Source organism: Notechis scutatus, chromosome 1 (assembly GCF_049901735.1).
Source record: "Notechis scutatus isolate UNSWTSFEM ecotype Mainland chromosome 1, rNotScu1.2, whole genome shotgun sequence".
Lineage (NCBI taxonomy): Eukaryota > Metazoa > Chordata > Lepidosauria > Squamata > Elapidae > Notechis > Notechis scutatus.
This window is the reverse complement of record NC_142009.1, coordinates 308,974,779-308,997,359: the sequence shown is the minus strand read 5'-3', so window position 1 is coordinate 308,997,359 and position 22,581 is coordinate 308,974,779. Positions and strand designations below refer to the sequence as shown.

The 22,581-nt window shown below is 37.7% G+C and overlaps 2 protein-coding genes and 1 long non-coding RNA gene across 6 annotated transcripts in view; 2 read left to right on the top strand and 1 right to left on the bottom strand.

The window, feature by feature from the left end:
- Nucleotides 1-9,494, bottom strand: part of ZFYVE21 (zinc finger FYVE-type containing 21) — a 15,956-nt gene extending 6,462 nt beyond the window's left edge. For both annotated transcript variants that reach the window (XM_026670102.2, XM_026670104.2), the window contains exons 1-5: nt 9,288-9,494; nt 7,137-7,187; nt 4,722-4,890; nt 4,047-4,122; nt 3,079-3,170 (exon numbers count right to left, since the gene is read on the bottom strand). In XM_026670102.2, the coding sequence (XP_026525887.1) occupies nt 3,079-3,170; nt 4,047-4,122; nt 4,722-4,890; nt 7,137-7,187; nt 9,288-9,419 (520 nt within the window). In that variant the 5' untranslated portion in view covers nt 9,420-9,494. The remainder of the gene's footprint in view (nt 1-3,078; nt 3,171-4,046; nt 4,123-4,721; nt 4,891-7,136; nt 7,188-9,287) is intronic.
- Nucleotides 1-22,581, top strand: part of LOC113413660 (uncharacterized) — a 301,334-nt gene that overhangs the window by 90,062 nt on the left and 188,691 nt on the right. The window lies entirely within an intron of this gene.
- XRCC3 (X-ray repair cross complementing 3) lies at nt 8,878-22,581 on the top strand. 3 transcript variants are annotated; one of them, XM_087952235.1, is made up of 8 exons: nt 8,878-8,963; nt 10,765-10,821; nt 11,488-11,625; nt 12,026-12,238; nt 15,052-15,206; nt 19,908-20,120; nt 20,416-20,465; nt 21,033-22,581. In XM_087952235.1, exons 2-8 carry the CDS (start codon nt 10,767-10,769, stop codon nt 21,280-21,282), a joined length of 1,074 nt encoding a protein of 357 aa, XP_087808361.1. In that variant the 5' UTR covers nt 8,878-8,963; nt 10,765-10,766; the 3' UTR covers nt 21,283-22,581. The 3 variants fall into 3 exon arrangements, with proteins under 3 accessions (XP_087808361.1, XP_087808360.1, XP_026525879.1); XM_087952234.1 differs by lacking the exon at nt 8,878-8,963 and adding an exon at nt 9,107-9,549; XM_026670094.2 differs by lacking the exon at nt 8,878-8,963 and adding an exon at nt 9,782-9,946.

Sequence of the window (22,581 nt, the reverse complement as noted above, 5' to 3'; positions counted from 1 at the left end):
ACAATGACTGAGTTTCTTGTGGAATTCTTGTAAGTTTGTGACATATTGCAAATACAGCCACTATCAATCTTTTTTGCTAGCTTAATGAAGTGAGAAACAAGTCCTAATTACATGCTTACATCTGTGGCAGAAGCTATTACCTAAAATAAATGTTTAGTTCCATAAAAGTATAAAGAAACAGTAGTAAATTGGAACTTTAAAGTCTCATACCTATTATAAGCAAGCTCACTTCAGGTAAATAAAAATTGCATTTTGTTTCAAACAATAAAGATTTCTGAAGTAGAATCAGAAACAAAATCTAAGAAATACAACAAAATTCTAAAATGCTTTTATGAAAAGCTATACTTCATAAAGGTAAGGTAGTCATTTTGTTTTTCGGCTTGAGGTTCTTTTAGACAGATATTACCAATATGATGATGATGCTCAGGTAAAGTGGGTGACTTAGTGGATGTTCTTTTGTGTTGCCTGGAGGCTGTGGGGGTTTGGATGAGGAACAGACTTCAACTGAACCCTGATAAGAAGGGATGGCTGTATGTGGACCCCTCTGTATCCAGGAGTTTATCATCTTTGGTCTTGCATGAGGTTGCACTATCTCAGAGAGTCCAGGTATGTAACTTGGGGAACCTATTGGACTCACCGCTCCTGCTGCATTGTGCACCAGTTATGCCCCTTCCTGGGGAGGGAGGCCCTCCATTCAGTCACTCATGCTTTGGTCATCTCCCAATTGGACTATTGTAACCCATTCTGCGTGGGGCTACCTTTGAAAAGAATCTGGAAGCTTCAACAGTGCAGAATGCGGCTGAGCGAGCCATACTGGGTGTCCAAAAAAGGGCACATATACCACTTTTGCTCCACAAAAGTTATTCTTGGTGCTGATCATCAACTATAAAACTCTACATGGCAGCATCCCATTATATCAGCCCATCGCACTCATTCATGGAAAGTATACTGTAGAATCTGTCAGTCAAAGAATTTTGACTGGCAGGGTATAGTAGGAGAGCCTTCTCTATTGCTGCCCTATACTGTGGAACACCTTGCCTTCAGAGGTGAGTAAAAACCCCTATCTCTTGGCCTTCCCGAAAGGGATCAAAATTTAGCTATCCAGTCTTACATGGGGGACACAGAGGTCCACACATTTATGCAGACGGCTGGCCCCTTGAGAACTTCCCCCACCTGTATTAACAACTGCTCCCCATCTCGGAATTTTTCTGAAATTTTATAATTTTTAAATAATTTTAAAAGTTTTTAATCTTAATTCTGATTTTTTTAATTTTATTCATTATATTGTATGCCGCCCAGAGCCACTCTCTGAGAGAGATGGGTGGTTAAGAAATAAATATTTGCAAGCTCCACTATGATAGCGATCAAGAAGTATCTGACAGTTAATATATTTATTCACAATACTTTCATTGTGCACAAATGTGATCTATGCATATAATAATTATACTTAATTACACAGAAAAACTTGTTCATTAGCATATGTAAGCATTATATTAATCTGAAAGTGCAAAAGCTACAAACATTCTAAATTGAATTAAAAGAGGTGTCTAAGCAATCACATTAAGAAAAAATGTCCTACAGACTATGTGTACTGTGTGGCCCTGTAATTGGTCACTATTGTGTTAACAATTGTAAGTTCATGATATCATAAAATTCTCAGACTGGATGTTTCTGAACTAAATAACCACCACCCCTCCTTCATAATACTAAAATGTTTCCTGAAGAAAGGCAGTCAGTTCCCATTTTTTACTAATTTATTTGATTTGTACATACATTTTCTACAGAGGTTCACAAATCTTTTTTTTCCCATTTTTTCCTCCACAACAATCATCTGGTGTGTCAGGTTGGGCTAACAGAGAGTGACCGGCTCCAGGATACCCAAATAACTTATGCTAAGCAGTGGTAATATTCAGCTGGTTCGCAACAGATCGGGCAAACCGGTAGCAAGAATTTGGTGTGGGTTGCCGAACCGGTAGTTAAGTTCTGGCTGGCCATGCCCCCCCCCCCCGGTCGCCCTCCAACCCGATGTTCGCTCACCCTGCCTGCCTGACATTCACCTAAGGTATTTATTTCTTTTTTTCCCCCTCCTGATAATCAGCTGTAGATAAGATCAGCTGTGCCGGGATTCCCCTTGCTGAGGCCCAGAAAGGCAAAAAAGGGAGGAGCTTGGAGGCCCCAGGAGGAGCCTTGGGAGCAAAATGCCCCCCTCCATTTTTCTGAGGCTTCAAAGCTCCCAAAATAGAGCTTGGAGGAGTGCAAAATGCTCTGTTCCCCCGAGGCTTCTCAGAGAAGCTTTAGGGAGCCCCCAAGCTTCCTGAAAATAATGAGCTTGGAGGAGTGCTGCGTGCCCCTCCCATGCTCTGTTCCTTTTCTTCTTGAGCCCCAGAGAAGCCTTAGGGGAGCAAAAACACACACCCCCGAGGCTCCTCTGTGGCTAAGAAGCTCCCAAAAATGGGTGGGGACTGCAAAAAAAAAAGCCATGCCCACCCAGTCACATGGCCATGCCCACCAAGCCACGCCCACAGACCCAGTAGTAAAAGTTTTTGAATACCACCACTGATGCTGAGACATATTTGAAGAAGTACTGTGTAAGCCTGGTGCAGCAGCTTAATTACTACACCATCCTGATTTTTACCCTGTATTTCAGATATGTATCCCAGAAAAAAAGGAGAGAAAACTCAGAGACAAATATGCTTGCCATTAAGAAGCAATCTAAGAAAATACCCCAAGAAGTTAATTATTAATTCTAGGAAGATTTGACAAGAAATACACTAGGTAAAGAAAGCTGGATAAAATAGGTAGACATTTGAAAGGCAAAATTTAAAAATGGCAAAGAAATTAAAGAGAAACAATAAGGAAGTAAAAGGAAATATGTACAGCTAATAAGAAGGAATCAGGCAGGGAAGAGATATGCAGTGTATTGTGTTGTCTGGCCTGGAATACAGATAGAGGAATTCTGTAAATTATGGTTTCAGTCATAGAAACACTACAATCTGGAAGGCTTAAACTATGAAGGGTAAAATCCAGTGATTTTAGCTACAGGTTTCTAGTTACTATTTATGCTCAATAACAAATTACCTCCAGGAGTAAATCCTTCAGTAAGAATTTGGACCGTGGAGATATGTGAAATTTCTATTTCATAATGGCTTTCTCCATCCAAAAATAGATACCTACAAAGAAAGGTGTTCATTTCATGTATATTAGTGATTCTTACAATTATTACAATTACATCACTAAGATCCATACTAGAAAATAAAACAATCATTTATAATTACAATTAATTATTGTAAAAAACAATCAATTATTGTATAATTACAAGACATTACATTTGTTAAAAGTTTATTTACTCATTATTCGTAGTACCTATGCTTTGTTGTATCACTTCACAATAGTTTAAAGTGTTTTTATTGTTTAAAAAAAACCCAGTAATGTACTAAAACAGTTTCCAAAGACTATTCACTCTCAAATGAAATGTTTAAAAGTGTTTCTAATATGGGAAAAGCCTTCCCAAGGAAACTTCCTCCTAGATTCTGTCAACACTTCTATACTTACAATATAAACAAATTACCAGGTGTCAAAACAATTACCTCCTTAAACCTTTATAAAATAATGAACGAAAGGTAGCAATTTTCCTAACTCACTAAAGAAGATTAATCTCTTGTTGATATGAGTTGAAAAATATTGGTCATTAGCTATCTTTCTGAAATATTAAAATGTATTCCTCCAATAAGATCATACTTATACAATCATCAATACCAAAACATTAATAAGGTACACTAGACTACTTATTAATTATAAGAAAAACAAAAAATAATACATACAACCATAGCCAAAACCTTCAAAAATGGAAACTGAAAAAGTATCAATTTTCTGCTAAGAGCAAGTCATAGCAATATTGTTCGGATAACACTTCGGAAATGACAGCTGAGATGCTGGATAGGTAATTCTTCAAAATGTTGAAACAAAATATGTAGCAAATATAATATTTTTCAGAAAAAGATTTCAACTGATTCAATTCCTACTAGCAAACACAACACATTTCTTACCTCTGGTTGTTGGAAAGTCGACAAACCATCATTTCTGTTTTTTCTGATGTCCCTGGAGTTACAAAGAATGTAGCACCTCAAAATTCCAGGAAGAAAAAGAAAAAGAAGGGAAGAAAAAGAATTAAAGATACATTGTTAAAAATACAATATAATTAAAACAAATTTAAAAGTGCAATTCTCAATCTTACTATAAAGAGTTAAGGTTTATTAACCTTTTCCAGAATTTTTGTTATTAACTGGAAAAAGAAAAATTGGGCATATCCAGATTATTCCTATTATGAGACAGAGGTTTACCATTTTTTATTCTGGAATCCAAAGATGTACTTATACCAGAAAAACCCAAGCTGAAGCACTTTTGCAGACCCAAAACATTTAGTACATTCCCCACAGACCTTCAAATATTGTTACTGAAGTGTAATAACTAAAGGGAAAATTAATATATAATGACTAAACATGTACTGATTTTACCCAAAATTAACAAAATCAGATAGTTTCTGCCTTCTACTATCCATTACTTCCCTCAATATACCACCTAATGGCCAAGTGTAATTTTTTGATTAAATTTCACAATCCTGTTTTATGTTGTGTATTTATTACTATTATTAAGTGTATCACCCCAAACAAATCCTTATTGTCTCTTAGCTAGTCAAATAAGAATCTATATTCAATACTCACCATTCATAAGCACTTTGAGTTGCCTGTCATAGAACTCCATTTCTTTCTGAGAAATGAGAGCACATTCAGCACACTGGCGTACAGGATCAACAAAGTACATACGAGGCAGAGGCACTTTCTTGCTGCAGCATTTATCACAAAAGCACTTTCCACATCTCCTGCAGTGATGCTGGAATAGAGGAGAAAGAGAGAGAGATTAACCAAAATTGGATCATTAAGTTTAAAATATTTGATTCTGCTCTATGGCAAATTCTATCAGGTAGAAGAGAAATAAATATTGCAGCAGAAATACAAGGAATATAAAGAGGATAAAATTCTGATATGCCAGATTAAAAAAAACCAAAATATTTGCAAAAGCAAAAACAAATTGAGAAAAATGTCTGAATTAAGTCTGAACTCCCATGTCCTAGAGAAAGCTGTCTTTGCAGATCACATTGTACTACTTTTGTTTCCATAGAAGTCTAGCAATCGGTCCATGAAAGTGCAGAGTACAAAGTGCAGAGTTTTCATTTCCATGTTCTAAAAAATCAAGCACACTCAGCAAGCTTCAAGTACCAAATGTCCAGAGTAATTTAGGTGACATTGGTGCTGTAGAAATATAATAAGTATAAATAACTATCAGCAAACCAGAATTAATGCTTAAGTACCTGAGTTACATATTTAGAGAATACAAACAGCGCTTAATACATTTTGTAATCTCCATATCACAAAACTGAGGTAGAGGGGGAGGGGGAGGAAGGAAGGAAGGAAGGAAGGAAGGAAGGAAGGAAGGAAGGAAGGAAGGAAAACAAATAAATTCAGGAAGTATTCATATAACATACAAAGCTGCAAACAAATTATGTATTATCCTTAAAGAATTGTACAAATTCTACTAATATAAGGTTTAATATACCCTATGAATTAGACAACTGTGGATTTTTTCAATAGTCCATGGTTAAGCTATCCACAGCTTCACATACCATGTGAAAATGACATTTGATCAAGCCGAATATTTCCTTCACTATCTGAAATATATCCAAATTATGTTTGTTAAACAAGCATCTTTTGTAATGAGAAATATTTGGGCCACCAGATCAGGATTGCAATAATCTGAATGAATGCTAGATAGTAGTAGAGCTATTGTGCCATCTAATGGTCATCCAGATTTTTATTCTGGCAGCCCTATGCAGTACTGCATCCTTATATCTACAGTTCTGAAAAAAAAAAAATGCTATCCTAATTGCCTATCAAAAACTCAATGAAGTTACTACACAAGAAATCAATACATTATTTGAGAAATTGTGAAGCATATAATTACATACATAATTTATATAATCATATTATATATGTATTATATATACAGTATGTTAAACATAAGTATAACCTAGTCAGCTGGTTTATTCAAGAAATCAAAATTAAATACAACATGAATTAATGTAAACACAGCAAATCTGTAGCATCAAAAAGCATGTGCACAATATGTAGTTTTCAACTGTAATGAGTATTGCCTGCATGGCCTGACTAAAAAAAAATTAATTAGAGAAGGAGCCATAATTGCCTCAAGGATAACAATGTAAAAAAGAGAGAGACAGATTTGTGAAAGTATTTATTATTGCATATGTAGCGTACAATAATCATGTATAACGAGATTTGTAATTCTGGCTTTGGTTATACTTAAAAACAAATGTTACACATTTTGAAGATGCCATCCAGCTGAACCTCAGCCTGAAACTCTGAATATGTTAAGGGCCCCATTTTTTTTGATTTCCTGTGAATTGTCTAATTATCTTGGGTGCTGTATATATTTATTTTGGATGTTTCTATTGTTTTAAATATGTTTAAATGTTTTAATTGTTTTTATATTTTTAGAATCATTAAGCTGCCCAAAGTTGCTAGTTGAGATATGCAGCTATAGAAGAAAAATAAATAAATGCATCTACTGAATTTTTTTAAAGTGTTCACAATGCAATTCCAAAAAGATTGAAAAAACAAAGAAAATTTTGTTTCACTATTAAGTATGTTCAGTACAAACACTAATTTTTTTCAACATAAACGACCCCTATCCTAAATGTTATAGTTATAACACATTTGATGGTATGCAGAACATTCTACTCAATAGTGACTGACTATGGCAAGGACATTTTATTGCTTTCAGAGGAATGCCTGCACCCATAATGCAATGCATGCGCAACAACCCTGTGCACACTGCGTGCCTCTGCACATATGCGCATGACACTCCCTCATGTGCCCTGCCCCTGCGCATGTGCAGCAGATACTCAACAATCAACTGGCTGGCAGGAGAAATGCATGCATGCGCAGTGGATCTGTTCTGGGCAACGGCTCACGTGCCAGCAGAAATGGCTCTGGCATTTCTGGCATGCATGCCATAGGTTCACCATCACGGTTCTATAATAAACTTGCATCCAAACTCTTTACCTTTCTGGTTATGAAGTCAAACTTTGTATTGCACTGCATACATCTAGGACACTATAAAATAATAATACAAAGATATTAAAGTTTGTTTCAGTCAAAGATTAAAAAAATACATGGCATATTATGTGACACAATTCTAAAGAGCCTCATTGGTTTACGTGAGTAAGCCTCTTTCTGTACCATATTTTTCTAAAATAAAAATAAAAGATCATCTGTAGTTCAGATTCAAGCCCAATTAGCATGACCAAGCTAAGGACTACTTTCTGAAATCACATCTAAACCCCAGATTTAAAACTGCTTGAAATCAATCTCCAATGTTACCATTTCTTCTAATGAACTTTTAACAACCGATTCCTGTCCACTTGATTTTCTTCACCTTTATACTACATATTTTCCAGACAGTGCTTGAAATATCATTTTACTTAAAAGGATAAAAAACACCAATTTATATTGGGCCTAAAAATAACATAAAAATATGTTATATGGGGAAAGGGGGGGTAGCTCTGAAGAAACAGAAACCTTATCCTTCACATATGTTGTTCTGAAGACTTGTATTTTGCAAGAGTCTCAATCACAAAGTTTTCTTCATGCACATAAGGACAGTATATACTGCCAATATTTTTCATGATTCATGGAACATAAAATATGTTGGGCTGCTGTGAAACGTACTTTATCCTATTGTTCTTGGACAACATGCTAAGCCCCAACAGGCTTCAACCTACTTTCTAGACAAATATCTATTTCTGACATCATTTAACAAATATTCTAGAACTGGTATTGTTTGCAATGTTGTTGAAACTTTTTGATAATTCATGATTTTCCAGTATTTGATAAAATAAGTAGAACACATTTAGTTAAGGACTTGTTTATTTTTTATTGTTGTGTTACCTAGCATTTGCAAAGAATGATTTAGACATATAATGATGTATGTGTCTGTTGTCAATTCTGGTGTCTGGTAGAACCACTGCTCTACTGAGCACATTTACATCTTTCTTTTTTGTTTCAGTAGTAGTAAGTCTGAAACAGTGACTGCCATTTCTGCCTCTTAAGATCCTGCAGCTGCTACCATCACCTCCGGTTTTTCTTCCCAAGCCATTATTTGTTTCCCAGGTCTCTTTAGCTATGTGATCAGTTTTCTTAATGTTTCCATGAATGTGAAATCCATAAATGAGCAGAATACTTCTCCCTTCAAATCCCTCGCCCAATTCAGCAATAGAGTGGTCAATCTCTGGAATACTCTACCCGACTCTGTAGTTTCTTCCCCAAACCCCAAAAACTTTAACCTTAGACTGTCTACTATTGACCTCACCCCTTTCCTAAGAGGTCTGTAGGGGGCGTGCATAAAGCGCACCAACGTGCCTACCGGCCCTGTCCTATTGTTTCTCTTATTCTTCTTTTATTTTTCTTATATGTACCCATTTCATGTATTCACAACCATGTATACACTTATACTTATTATCTTGTAAACAATTGGCAAATCAAATAAATAAATAAATAAATCGTTTCTTTCACAAAACATATACTTAAATCAGCCATTATTGAAAGTAAACCTTATTTTTCTAAGACCATTCTTTCAATTATCTCCAATATTTCCAACAGACCGTCACTATTTTATTTCTTTAAAGCTTTTATATAGCCATGTTACAACCAATTTCGGGTCGCTTCCAATCAAAGCACTGGTAATACATTAGGACCCCTCTAATTCAGCCACCATTGTTTTCTACTCAAGACACCCCCTGCTGGCGGACCGAAGAACAGCACATCCAGTGCTAGCCCCGTTCTTAAGCAAACTGTTCTGATGTTCTACTTTGGAGGGTGATTTTAAGGCAAGTACGTTCAAAGAATCGATCCAACGCCTGAATCCAGGGCGAGCTCTAAGCGTCGCAGCGGGACTTTCATTCCAGCACGTGGTGGTGGGGGGAGCTCCCGCGAGAGGAATAGACCTGAAGGTAAAAAAAAAAAGGGGGTGGGGTGGGGAGATGAGGCGGAGAGCACCCCTGAAGTTCCGCGAAGGCCTGCTGTTCCACGGTCCAACAGTCTCCACACGACTAGGGACCGAAAGGACAGGCTTTGGCGGAGGGCGGCAGAGACTAGAGGGAGGGAGGAGATAACACTGAATAAAGGTCCAGATTTGAGCCGCCCTACCACCGTTACCTCCTTATCCGGCACCCACGGCGGCTCTTCCAATCCGAAAGGGCTCTGCGCAGCCCGGCTTTCGGGGACCATTCGAAGCCCACTAGGGGAGCGAATCAACTTTTTGCCTTCAGGGGCCTGGCGCCCCGACATTTTCACCTCAGACCTCGTACCACAGCCGCCGCCACACGGCGACGCGCCCAAACCATCGATCCACCCCAGCCACCCAATCCGAAGCCACCGTCCCGCCACAGCTATCCAATCGCCAACGGATTCACTAAAGGTAGACGTCTCTCCGGGCCAATGAAACGTTGAGAAACGTTTCTCTCTTCGGGGTGGGGGACAGAGCTGTTGTTTTCAACATTACAATGGTGGGCCGACTCCTCCTCTCCCCCGTTGATATATACTTCTCAGCCAATCCCCTTCAAGGCATGTCAGGCCAAATAGGAAAGTGAAGAAGGGAGAAAGAGAGAGGAGCCTCGCACGCGTGCGCGCAGACTAGACAATAACGCCGCATGCGCCTTTTACCTGGACAGCGAAGTTTAAGATCTTGATGACGAGCGAAGCTTTCTGATTGGTTATTAACTCTTTCCATCATTCTGTGATTGGCCCATGCTTTCCGCGGTTTGATTCATATTAGCGCCTTTCTCTTCTCTAAGGTTTAGGGTCGTTCATTGAAGGTAGGAAATAATTTAAAAGCGTCTCTGCCTTCATAGGCTTTTCTCGGTGGAGTTTGAGTTGGGGGGACTTTTGTCCGACTGTCCGTTTTTGAGAACTCTGTTTAGCTTTCAAAATTGGCATTTTTTTTCAAGTTGGTTTGCAGTTTTGAGTCTATAATCACATATGTGCTTGACTTGGGACTATAAGGCAAATAAAGATTCTATGAAGAAGTAAAAGAGTTAAGTTCAATAATTATTTTTTTCATTTATTAAAATTTCTTTACTTTTACGTATAGGGGTGGAAGCTTTTTTTCATTCAACTATCATCATTTTTTGGTTCACTTTCATGATAAAAGCTTCATTCGTTTTCTTCCCATGGATGTCCTACTCGACGTCTAACAGGCTAGGCTGTTTGATTTCCAGAAGAATAGAGGAGGGAAGCTCCTTATTCGTGGGATGATTGTAAAATAGCAGTTGCATCTACTTTCACAACATTCAATATGTCTTGGCCAATCTCATATGTCCTTATATTTTTCCACCTAAGTGTCATTGTCTTATGCAGTTTACGTTTGAACTTCACCCCTGATATTTTTTTCACATGCTACATAACCTGAAAATAACTAAAACAAGCCAAGGAGCCTAGGAATTGCAAGTCAGTATATAGCACTAATAACATAAAAGCATCAAAGAAAACTTGGAAAAATAATACTGAGATATAGGAGCAAGGCTGATGTGAAAAGCTATTTCAAATCTTTCTGTTAGCATCTTTTTAAAGCTATGTCTTACTCGGTTTTCTTCCTCTATGTTACTTAATATTGTGTGGCTCTGCATTTGTGAAGAAATGGACTGGGATAAGTTTGACATGAACCCTAGAGTGATTGCAGCTATTAAAAAAGGTACATTAACTCTACAAATCCTTGTTTTCATATTATATGCCACCCGTCTACCATTTTTATATATTGATTGTGTAAGAAAACTGTCTTGCTGCATTTGATTAAGGGATTGTATAGACTACAGTTGCAAGTGGGTAAATGCTGATTGTGATGAGATTGGGTATATCCAGATCTGAAAAGAAACTAAGGTCACAATTTGAAATTTTTCCATGTTGGACTCACTTCTGAATAAACATCTGTGAGTGTGTCTATAGCTGATCATTGATGGGATTTTTTTAGCCTTGTTCTCATTGCTGAACTACAGGTACTAGGAACCCCACTTAATGTTTAGAAGTATGAAGAATGAATGAATGAATGAATGAATGAATGAATGCCAGTGATAAGGGATGTTCTGCATAGTTGAGCAACAGTGAACAATTATAGTTTCACAGTTTTGCTTTAGAAAAAAGTACTTGCATAAAAACAAATCTCTATATTAATGGTGCTATGCTATTCATGTCTACTTAAAAGTAAGTTGCATTGAGTTGAATAGGCCATTCTAAGGTATATGATACAGGATTCCAGAACAAGATAATAAAGTAATAACATGTCTATGCCCTGTAATATTACCACTTTTCAAATAAAATAAATAAATCTATGTTGGTTATAGAATCAATTTTCTTATTTCAGCAAATATAACATCAATTAAAGACATTTTCCATCTTTCGGGATCAGATTTGCAAAGGTTAACAAAGCTATCCAAGACAGATGTACAATATCTACTAAGAACAATTTCTAGTACTTTGAGAAAAAACACTGTTTTTACAGGTAAGTCTTCAACTAGCTTTTTTCTAAACAATCAATTTTAAAAAATATTAAACTACTATAAACCTATAAATTGAAGGTATAGTGGGATTTGATCTTCCAGATTTTTTTATTAAATCTAATTGAATCCTTTAACTTGCTGTAAAATTTGATGTGTTTATGTCATAAAATGGTAACAAGGTACCTTTTTTCTTCTCTAATTTTGAGACTCTCTTTTATTCTTTTCCTGCTGCCGAAATGGAACATTGTGCTTTTGCTGGATGTCTTACTGAATGCTTGCTGAGGATTTCTGAATCAGCTGATTAAGAGCCTCCATGCATTTATTTTTTGAACCATTTTGAGATAATTACATTGAAAGTGACATACAAGTGTATTAAGTAAATCTACTGTCAAATTGTTTTAGCACTCCAACTATTTCAAAACCAAGCCCCCAGCACTTCCCAAGGCCAGAAGCTGAGTCTGGGCTGCGCAGTTCTAGATGGCTTACTCCGAGGTGGAATTCCCAATACAGGAATTACTGAAATTGCTGGTGAAAGCTCTGCTGGGAAGACTCAGATTGCTTTGCAGCTCTGTCTTTCTGTGCAGTATCCATACAGATATGGTGGACTAGAATCTGGTAAGGAATATGCTCTTTTAATGTTTTTAATGTTTTTGAGCAGGGTTTTTCTATTAGTATTACTCTGCTTTTATTGTTTTTATTTTGTTAGCCACCCACAGGTGCAGTTATAAAATGGGTTGCCATATAAAATATTTTTTTTAAAAAAGGAAATTATTATCCCTTCCCAGCATATAAATGGAGACAGTAAGACAGGGACGGTAGGCATGCTGATGCGCTTATACACACCCCCTTTAAGGAGCTCTTAAGAATGGGGTGAGGTCCACGGTAGACAGTTTGAGATTGAAGCTGTGAGGGTTTGAGGCTGTAACAATGGAGCTGGGTAGAGCATTCCAGGTGTTGACCAGTCTGTTGCTGAAGTCGTGTTTTCTGCAATCGAGTTTGAAGCGGTTTACCTTGAGTTTGTATCAATTGTGTACCCGTGTATTGTTGTGGTTGAAACTGAAGAAGTCATTGACAGGCAAGACGTAGCAGACAATTTTGTGTACGATGCTTAGATCGGACCGCAGGTGGTGCAGTTCCAGATTGTCCAAGCCCAAAATTTCAAGCCTGGAGACATAGGGAATTTTATTGTGAGTAGAAGAGTGGAGTACTCTTCTCAAGAAATATCTCTGAACTCGCTCAATTATATTAATGTCCGATATACAGTGTGGGTTCCAGGCAAATGAGCTGTATTCAAGAATTGGTCTGGCAAAGGTTTTTCATGCCCTAGTTAGCAATTCAATGTTACTGAAGAATAAGCTTAGCAAAATTAGGTTTGAGATGAGTACTCCTAAGTGCTTGATAGGGTGAGGGTCATCTACGAGATCGTTTCCGCCCAACTTGTATTTGGTGTTCTGATTTTTATTGCCAATGTAGGACAGAGCATTTATTAGTTGAAATTTGAAGTTGCCAATTACGTGACCATTCTGACACATAGGCAAGGTCGCTTTACAGGGCAGTAGCATTGTCGGTGGTGTTAAATAATTTTATGTCATCAGCGAAGAGGACACAGCTGCTTTGATATAGATTGCATAGGTCATTGATGTAAAGCAGAAAGTGTGGGTCCTAAAACACTGCCTTGGGGGGGGGGGCACAACTGTTAACTGGTGCCAGATTTGATAGGGCCCTTCCTATTTTGACTATTTGTTGCCTGTTTGACAGGAACGCAGCTATCCATTGTGCAGGAATCTGTAGATGCTGTAAGAACTTAGTTTCAACAGTAGTTTGTCGTACACCACTGCATCAGAGGCTTTGCAGAAGTCTATGTAAATTGCGACTATTGTTTTACCCTGGTCAAGATGTGCGATCCAAATATTTCTGCAGTGTAGGAGTTGCAGATTACAGGACAAATTTTTCCTGAAACCAAACTTGTTTGTTTCCTGAAACCAAACTGCTTGTTTGTTTCTAAGTGAAGCATGGTGGATTAGTTTATAATTGATTCCATGACTTTACAGGTGACACAACACAGTGAGATTGGTCTGTAATTTTCTATTAGACTAGGGTCTCCCTTTTTAAAAATAGGTATGACCGTGGCTAACGACCATAAGTTGTGCAAGGAGCTGGTTCTGAAAGATACCTCATAGATTGTGCATAGAGGCTCAGCTAGGGCAGTGGCAAGCTTTTTCAAAAAATAGGCACATAATCCATCAGGGCCAATAGATAAAGATGGCTTTAGGTTACGTAGTGCCATTTCAATGTTACCTACTGTAAAATCAATATGTAGTAAATTGTTACAATTTGTTATGGTACGACTAGGAAATGGGGGGACAGCAGTCATTGCTATCAATAAGTCATTACTATCAGTCATTGCTATCAGACTGAGCTGAAGAACGCATTGAAGAAGTTGGCCTTAACAGCTTTATCGTTACAGTCTTCCCCATTAGGCCCTTTTAGGGGTGGGATAGTTTTCAAGTCTTTAAATTTGGTGTTTACAAAATTATAGAAGGCTCGGGTGGATTTCGAGTTTAATAACTCTTCCTCCAGTTTGCAATGGTCATTGGTACATTTTGCCTTTATCTGGCAGCATAAGGCTTTGTAGCGGTTTTTAACATTAGCTAACATAGACAGTTTTGTTTTCTCGGCAAACAGATTTTGGGGGGGGATTGTAACTTTCTTATTGTTATGGGTAGTTTGTTGTTTTTTCTTTAGGGGTTATTTTTGGTATGTATAGATTAATGACTCTATTAACTTAGAGCAAAAAAGTTTATAATGGTCTTCTGCAGTATTACAACCTGTGAACAAAAGGTGCCAATCAAGAGATGTGAGGTTGGCAGCTATGAGATCATAATTGGCTTTTTTAAAATTATAATTTGGAGTCACATCATTATGACCCTCTTTGCAAGGACACAAGTTGAGACAAAAATCAATCATACTGTGATCACTGTTGGAAAAAGGTTCTTTAACTTATAGGCCATAAATTGAGTTTAAGCTATTGCAGAAAATGAGATCTAAGCAATTGTTGAGCCTAGTGTTGTTCGTTATCAAATGCTCCAGCCCCAGTCATAACAGCATTGTACAGGGTTGCATGTATAGGTTCAGTTGTACATTTGTTTAGGGGCCAATTAATAAGAGGCAAATTGAGGTTATTACTGTAATAAGGAGTCTAGAAAGGATGCATTCAACTACGTCTCGCAGACAAAAATAAGGTCGAATAGGGCTGCATTTAGAAGCAGGAGGAATTCAGGCATTTTGTTTGCAAGGCTTTTTGCATTAAGTAGCTTGCATTTTAGGCCTGTAGGGGTAGACCCTGTGTGTGTGTGTGTGTGTGTGTTTTCCAGCTGATTGCCACAAAGAGAAGCCAGTAATTTCAGATGGCTTGGCCTTTGTTTTAGGTGCAGTTTACATTTGCACAGAAGATGTTTTTCCTAATAAACGTCTGCAGCAACTGATTGAGCAGCTGCCAAAATTGAGGAGTGATGTTCCATCTGAGGTGATGCAGAAGATAAAATTTGGAAACAGAATATTTGTTGAACATGCGGCAGACCTGGTGAGTATATTATCTGTCTGTCAGTGCTTCAAAAGGTTAGATTCAATCTATGCAGCTGAAAAAGAGCTGTGATGCTACATTCCAATGTAGAATATGCATTTTGTAAATCAAAATAACAATTACTCACACTTAACATCAATTTTATAGTATCGTTTCCATAAATGCCATTTCTCAGCAAATCTCTACAGAAAAAAAGGTTTGTTTGTTTTTACAAAATATATACAGTTAGCCTTCCTTCCCCCCAAATTTTCTCAATATGAAGCTATAAGACTACAAATAACGCATATAGAACATCCATTAGTTAAACCATGCAAAACATTAAAAATGGTCTCATTAAAAAGACCTTAACTTATAGAACACATTCAACAAGTCACGTTTGAACTTCAGTACTGCAAAAAAGATGTACAGAACTTCTGAAAAGAATTTTCATTTTTCTTCTATTTTATAATAAAAGGGTACGCTTTTTGTTCTCAGAGCTATGAAACTATGCAAAGTTGAAAGACGCTCAGAAGCTAGAGTAGTGCTGTTATATGCCTACTTTTTTGGCACTAAGTCATCTGAATTATAAACATTTTTAAAGAACTTTGTTTCAGGTTTCCTGCACAACCCATCTTGTACATCTTGCTATCAAGAGAAAACTAAAAGAATCAGTTTGAATAAAAGCAAATTTTAATCCATCAATAATAAATCTCAAGTCACAGAATCATTGGCTGCCTATTTATATATATATATATATTGTCTTAAATGTTATTACTGCCTTGAATTTTAATTTTGGGCATAGAATGCAGAATTATAGTCTGCCTCATTGATTAATGTTACAGTAACTTGCATTTTGTTCTCCAGTATACCTCTGATGTTAGAACAGTTTGTCCATTAAATGGTGGGCAGCAGTAAAACTCAGGGACTGTGATCAAACCAGTCTGCAGGCCTCCAGAAACTTGTACTCTGGAGACAAGGGTACAGCATCACTGCCCTCAACAAGGACAAAGTAAGTGAGATAGGAAGGGAATCAAGGACAGGGAAGAGACTTCATTTGCTGTTTCAAAATTGGCAGAGAGGGGAATTGTTCGGCATTTGATTACTATGCTGCAGGCGTAGAAAATCTTTTCAACTAGGCATTGCATTGCATTGCACTGATTTTGAAGAGAAATTGATCTGACTTAATCAGTTGCTTGTTTTTCCCCTGGCATATTCAGTGTTTCCTTTGTGAGAAAATACACTGGAATTTCATAGGATACCTTTTGCCTAAGATTGTTTTAAAAAAATTTTAAGGAAAGGAAAACAAAAGTGGAATGCCCAAGAGAAAAATGTAGGTCAAATGCTTTCCTTTTGTTCGTTCCAACCCAATGGCATATTAGAAAGTCATTTCCTAAAAGGGCTCAAAATGATGGCTATCCGTCTGTCAGCAAAATAATTCTCTCAAACAGAACATAATGCAACCATATTTGATGTAGGAGGTAGGAGAAACTGAAAAAAAATAAGAAAAAAAAATATTGATTTAGAAAATGCCCATGGGCTGCAAAGAATTTGGGAGGGGCGGATGAGCAATGGTTCAGCATGCCACCACTCCTCTATTCTAAACCCCTCCCTTCTCTCTTCATCACATTACCCAGGGCAGCATGTTTGCCACTTGGCCTATGCTTTTTGATGCACACACATATTGAAAGCCAAACAGATACAATATGAAGGAAGAACAGAAATTTGTATACAGAGGCAGCTCTCATGTGTCTATCCTAATTAGACATCTGACACAAACAGAGATGGGCAGTGCAGATGTACATATCCTGATTAGTCCCTGGTGAGAAAATGTGTGTGTGCACATGGAACACATTACTTGATTAAACAGAAGAAAATAGGAATTCCTCTTATGGCCACTGCTGCTACAAAGCTGGGAAAAAATGAAAAGGCCATGTTTTTTTTTTAAAGTTAGGTGTTTATTACAAATACAAGGTCAGTGAACAATACAATCTTTAGTGTTTCCTGAAGCTTTTTGACTAGACATCAGCCTTTGTAAATGTGCCTTTTTAAACCAGCTTTTTTGGTCAAACTTTCAGTTACTTGATGTACACTGCTCAAAAAAATAAAGGGAACACTTAAACAACACAATGTAACTCCAAGTCAATCACACTTCTGTGAAATCAAACTGCCCACTTAGATAGCAACACTGATTGACAATCAATTTCACATGCTGTTGTGCAAATGGAATAGACAACAGGTGGAAAGCATAGGCAGTTAGCAAGACATCCCCAATAAAGGAGTGGTTCTGCAGGTGGTGACCACAGACCACTTCTCAGTTCCTATGCTTCCTGGCTGATGGTTTGGTCACTTTTGAATGCTGGCGGTGCTTTCACTCTAGTGGTAGCATGAGATGGAGTCTACAACCCACACAAGTGTCTCAGGTAGTGCAGCTCATCCAGGATGGCACATCAATGCGAGCTGTGGCAAGAAGGTTTGCTGTGTCTGTCAGCATAGTGTCCAGAGCATGGAGGCGCTACCAGGAGACAGGCCAGTACATTAGGAGACGTGGAGGAGGCTGTAGGAGGGCAACAACCCAGCATAGGACCGCTATCTCCACCTTTGTGCAAGGAGGGACAGAAGGAGCACTGCCAGAGCCCTGCAAACTGACCTCCAGCGGGCTACAAATGTGCATGTGGCTGCTCAAACGGTCAGAAACAGACTCCATGAGGGTGGTATGAGGGCCCGATGTCCACAGGTGGGGGTTGTGCTTACAGCCCAACACCGTGCAAGATGTTTGGCATTTGCCAGAGAACACCAAGATTGGCAAATTCGCCACTGGCGCCCTGTGCTCTTCACAGATGAAAGCAGGTTCACACTGAGCACATGGGACAGAGGTGACAGGGTCTGGAGACGCCATGGAGAATGTTCTGCTGCCTGCAACATCCTCCAGCATGACTGGTTTGGCAGTGGGTCAGTAATGGTGTGGGGTGACATTTCTTTAGGGGGCCGCACAGCCCTCTATGTGCTCTCCAGAGGTAGCCTGACTGCCGTTAGGTACCGAGATGAGATCCTCAGACCCCTTGTGAAACCATATGCTGGTGCGGGTGGCCCTGTGTTCCTCCTAATGCACAACAATGCAAGACCTCATGTGGCTGGAAGACGAAGGCATTGATGCTATGGACTGGCCCGCCCGTTCCCCAGACCTGAATCCAATTGAGCACATCTAGGACATCATGTCTCGCCCCATCCACCAATGCCACTTTGCACCACAGACTGCCCAGGAGTTGCGGGATGCTTTAGTCCAGGTGTGGGAGGAGATCCCTCAGGAGACCATCCGCCACCTCAAGAGCATGCCCAGGCGTTGTAGGGAGGCACGTACAGGCAGTGGAGGCCACACACGCTATTGAGCCTCATTTTGACTTGTTTTAAGGACATTACATCAAAGTTGGATCAGCCTGTAGTGTTGTTTTCCACTTGAATTTTGAGTGTAACTCCAAATCCAGACCTCCATGGGTTGCTAAATTTGATTTCCATTGATAATTTTTGTGTGATTTTGTTGTCAGCACATTCAACTATGTAATGAACCAGGTATTTAATGAGAATATTTCATTCATTCACATCTAGGATGTCTTATTTTTGTGTTCCTTTTATTTTTTTGAACAGTATATTAATACTCCATATAGATTCCTGGCACTGTATAGTATAAAACAGATAAAGTACAGGATAAAAATCACAGGGTAATGTCTTAATTTACCCATTATGATATTGACATAGTATCTCCCAGTGACAACATGTAAACATTAAAAGTGCTTTTGAGTAACTCCATTTTAGCCACCTTCCTAAATATGAATAGGGAATGGGTCATTGGGGAAGGAGGCTGTTTCAGCTTACTAGAACAGTAGCCAGAAGGGTAAATGAATGCATTAATGTATTGATAAGAACTTGATTTCCAGTATATTTCTCTTGCATTTCATTGTTCACTGGAATGATTGTCAGCTATATTCCTTGCTTCCCAGTTTGATGCTCCATCAGGAACATACAATAAAAGTTGTGCAGAGAAAAACAGATTCATTCTATACCAGCTTATAAATGGCTTGTGGGTTGCAGTGGTAGTAATGCAGCAGAGCTCTGCAGTTAGTAGGATATATTTCAGTTTGGAGTGGGGTAATTTCTTTTAGGAGACTTAAATCAATTTGTGCTGACCACAGTTAATCCTTTTCTGTTGGTACTTATTTCAGTGCTGATGGTGACATTAGGCAGGACCCATGTCCAGGGGATTGACCCCTATCTGAAACCCTGGAAAAAACATCCCTGGTTAGGAAATGCTTGTACACTTTGGCAGAAAGAAGCTTTGAATAATCATATTTACAAGCATGGAAAAAGGATATTTATTCTTGCAAGAGATTGTTTTAGAGTGAGGAGCCATACCGATAATCCTGCTGTAAAAATCTTAATGTAATCCTATTATACATTCAGTGGGTTTAATTGGGGCTTAATCTCAAAATAATGTGCATAGATTTGCAACGTTGCTGTAATTCTCACTCAGCTTCCTGACTCAGTAAAGCTCTGATGGATTGAGTATACAATTTGCTGTTTGCTGCATTGCAAACAAATACAAAAGCTTGGAATAAGGATTACTCTAGCTATTGTAGTAATTACTGTGCATCCACTGGAGCACAGATTTTTTTTTTACAACTGTGCTGTTCTTGACAGACATCCTGTTGTATTTCCTTCTTATTATAGGACACTTTCCATGAATGCATTACTAAGAGACTTAGCTTGCTACTCTCAAGAGGAATGGTGCGGCTAATCATTATTGACTCCATTGCTGCCTTGTTCAGATGTGAATTCAGTGCTACAGATTCTCTCTCAAAAGCTAAATATTTACAGAGATTTGGGGCAAAACTTCACAGATTAAGCTGCAGGTTCCAGACCCCCATAATATGCATTAATCAGGTAAGATTGCAGTTTGCTTGGCCTAAGCAACATCTCACTAATTTCAGGAGAGTTATATGCCTCTAACTGGTTTTTACTATTTGACTGGACCTTGATTTAATCACTTAAATGAAATTCACAGTTAAGAATGGAATGTTTGCAAGTAAAATTCTGTGTTTCACCAGAATTAAGATTGGTTAATTAACTGGTTTAGCCAAAGTATTTTATTTGAAGTAAAACTATTTTTCTTTCCTGTTACTACATGCTGACAAAGCATTGAATGTACATTTCTTTCTGTTTCTTTTGCATAATCTAGGTAACTGATACAATGAATGAGAGGGAAAATGCTGTTTGGAATACTCAAAGGTGAGTGGAAAAAAATTCAGTAAGCACACATGTATGCACCCATGCACGCCCACACATACATACAAAGTGAGAGAAAGAGATCTAAACATATATATCTCATATATGTTGTATGTGTGCAATAGTGTGCATGTGTTGTACCTTATGATTCTTGACTCTTGACGAATGTATATTTTATGTACACTGAGAGCATTTGCACCAAAGACAAATTCCTTGTGCGTCCAATCACACTTGGCCAATAAAGAATTCTATTCTGTTCTGTTCTATTCTATTCTATTCTATTCTATTCTATTCTATTCTATTTATTCTATTCTATTCTATTTCTATTCTATTGATACTGGGTTCTTCTCACCCTACCTATAATAACTCATTTTGAGTTGGAATGATGTAAGAATTGTTATTGGATTCTGTGGCTAGCCCCAAACACAAGGTGAAAACACCTGATTTTAGATGGATATCTGCTTCATTGAAACAGTAACTGTGATGAGTGAGGCTGTGACCAACCACACTTCTACCCAACAGAAATCTTCTTGAGTAGAATATTTTGTAATTGCAGGCTTTGTGTTTCAGCTGCTCAGCCAGGACTGTTGTTCCAGCACTGGGAATAACTTGGTCTAACCAGCTGTTGATGAGATTGATGGTGTGTCGTACTGTAAACCAAGCACTGACTGGTGGAGAAACACTGTATAGTAAAAGTGAGCTCCGAATATTAAGAATTATTTTTGCGCCTCATTTGCCCCAGCATTTTTGCTATTATACTGTAAATTTAGAAGGTGTAAAAGGAATCAGGAAAATCAGTCATGATTATGAAGAAACGTAAAGCAGTATTTTTAATCATTTTTCAGTATAAAACGGAGCTAATATATTAAAAATCCTCAATCTGTTCCTGTGCTTGTATCATCCTATTTATTGCATTATCCTGTCTGCTCAGCAAAGTGCCTGCTCAATAGTTCTTGTATTATTTGAACTGGACTGTGCTGTCAGAATGGTGGCAAATAATAATTTGAACTCCAGTTTAAACTACAAAAATAGAACAACAAAACTTCAGTTCATAAAAGAATCCCCTTTAGCAGTATAAAACAGATATATTACAAACATCTGATCAAATAATTTTGAACTGAAAAACCTTTGAAGGTTAAACTATTTCTATAAAGGAAATTCTTTGCTGTCAGCAATTACATTTACATGTATTTAACACAGGATTAACATGCTGCACTGACAGTGCTTAGGCTGAAATAATAAAGAGATCCATTTAAACATGCTGCAGTCTTAAAGTCAGGGTAGACTATTAATGGTGTAATGCAACTTACTAGCATGGCTGGGGAATTCTTTTCCTGGGGAGATTTAGTTGGGTCCCATGTTTATCTTTTAAGATACCAAATTTGAAAATGTCTTTTTAAAACTTTTTTTGCTGTTTTAACTTATGAGGTCATATTTATATTCTGCCTGTGCACTAAATGTAAATATAGGTAACTTCCATTGCAGTCTCTACATGGGGAAAAATAATTTGATTTTCTAAATTTCTAAAAATTAAAATTTAAAATATACAAGAACCCCAAGAGATGAAATTTACTAGATAAAGTCCTCATGTCCCCTATCTTAGGGGGAAAAGATAATAAGACTTAAATGTCCATATTTATTTACTATTTATTTAAATAGTAACTCTGGGGAGCTTATACCCGGCTAAAAATATTTTAAAAATCCTTCGCAGTAGAGGTTGATTAAGGCCAAATCCCAACAGACTCAAATTAAAAGTCATTTCAGAGTTGGGGTAATCAAAATCTGATGGGAATGAAATTCTATAGGGTGATGTTGTAACATAGAAGACAAACTTTCCAAATCCTAATAGATGACACTATTTCATTAGGGGGACTTGAAATATCCATATGCACCACTGGTAGATTTCATGGGATGAGCAGAGACAGTCTGCTGATTGATTCATTTATTCTCATATCATTGTCAAATACTGTGCCTATATACCGTACTTGTTATACAACTTCTCCAAATCATATTTTGGGAGATGTTTTTCCTAAATGCTGTAATAGATTTCTGCAATTGCCTGAAGAAGCTTCTCAATGCAATTTATGGATGATTAAATGGAGAGTATTCCTTCACTTTG

What these genes read in the sequence shown, in the direction of transcription:
- XRCC3 (XM_087952235.1), top strand. Translation starts at nt 10,767, where the DNA reads ATGGACTGGGATAAGTTTGACATGAACCCTAGAGTGATTGCAGCTATT. An exon ending in ATATGGTGGACTAGAATCTG is followed by an intron (nt 12,239 to 15,051) that starts GTAAGGAATATG and finishes CCTTTGTTTTAG; the next exon opens with GTGCAGTTTACATTTGCACA. An exon ending in TTGAACATGCGGCAGACCTG is followed by an intron (nt 15,207 to 19,907) that starts GTGAGTATATTA and finishes TTCTTATTATAG; the next exon opens with GACACTTTCCATGAATGCAT.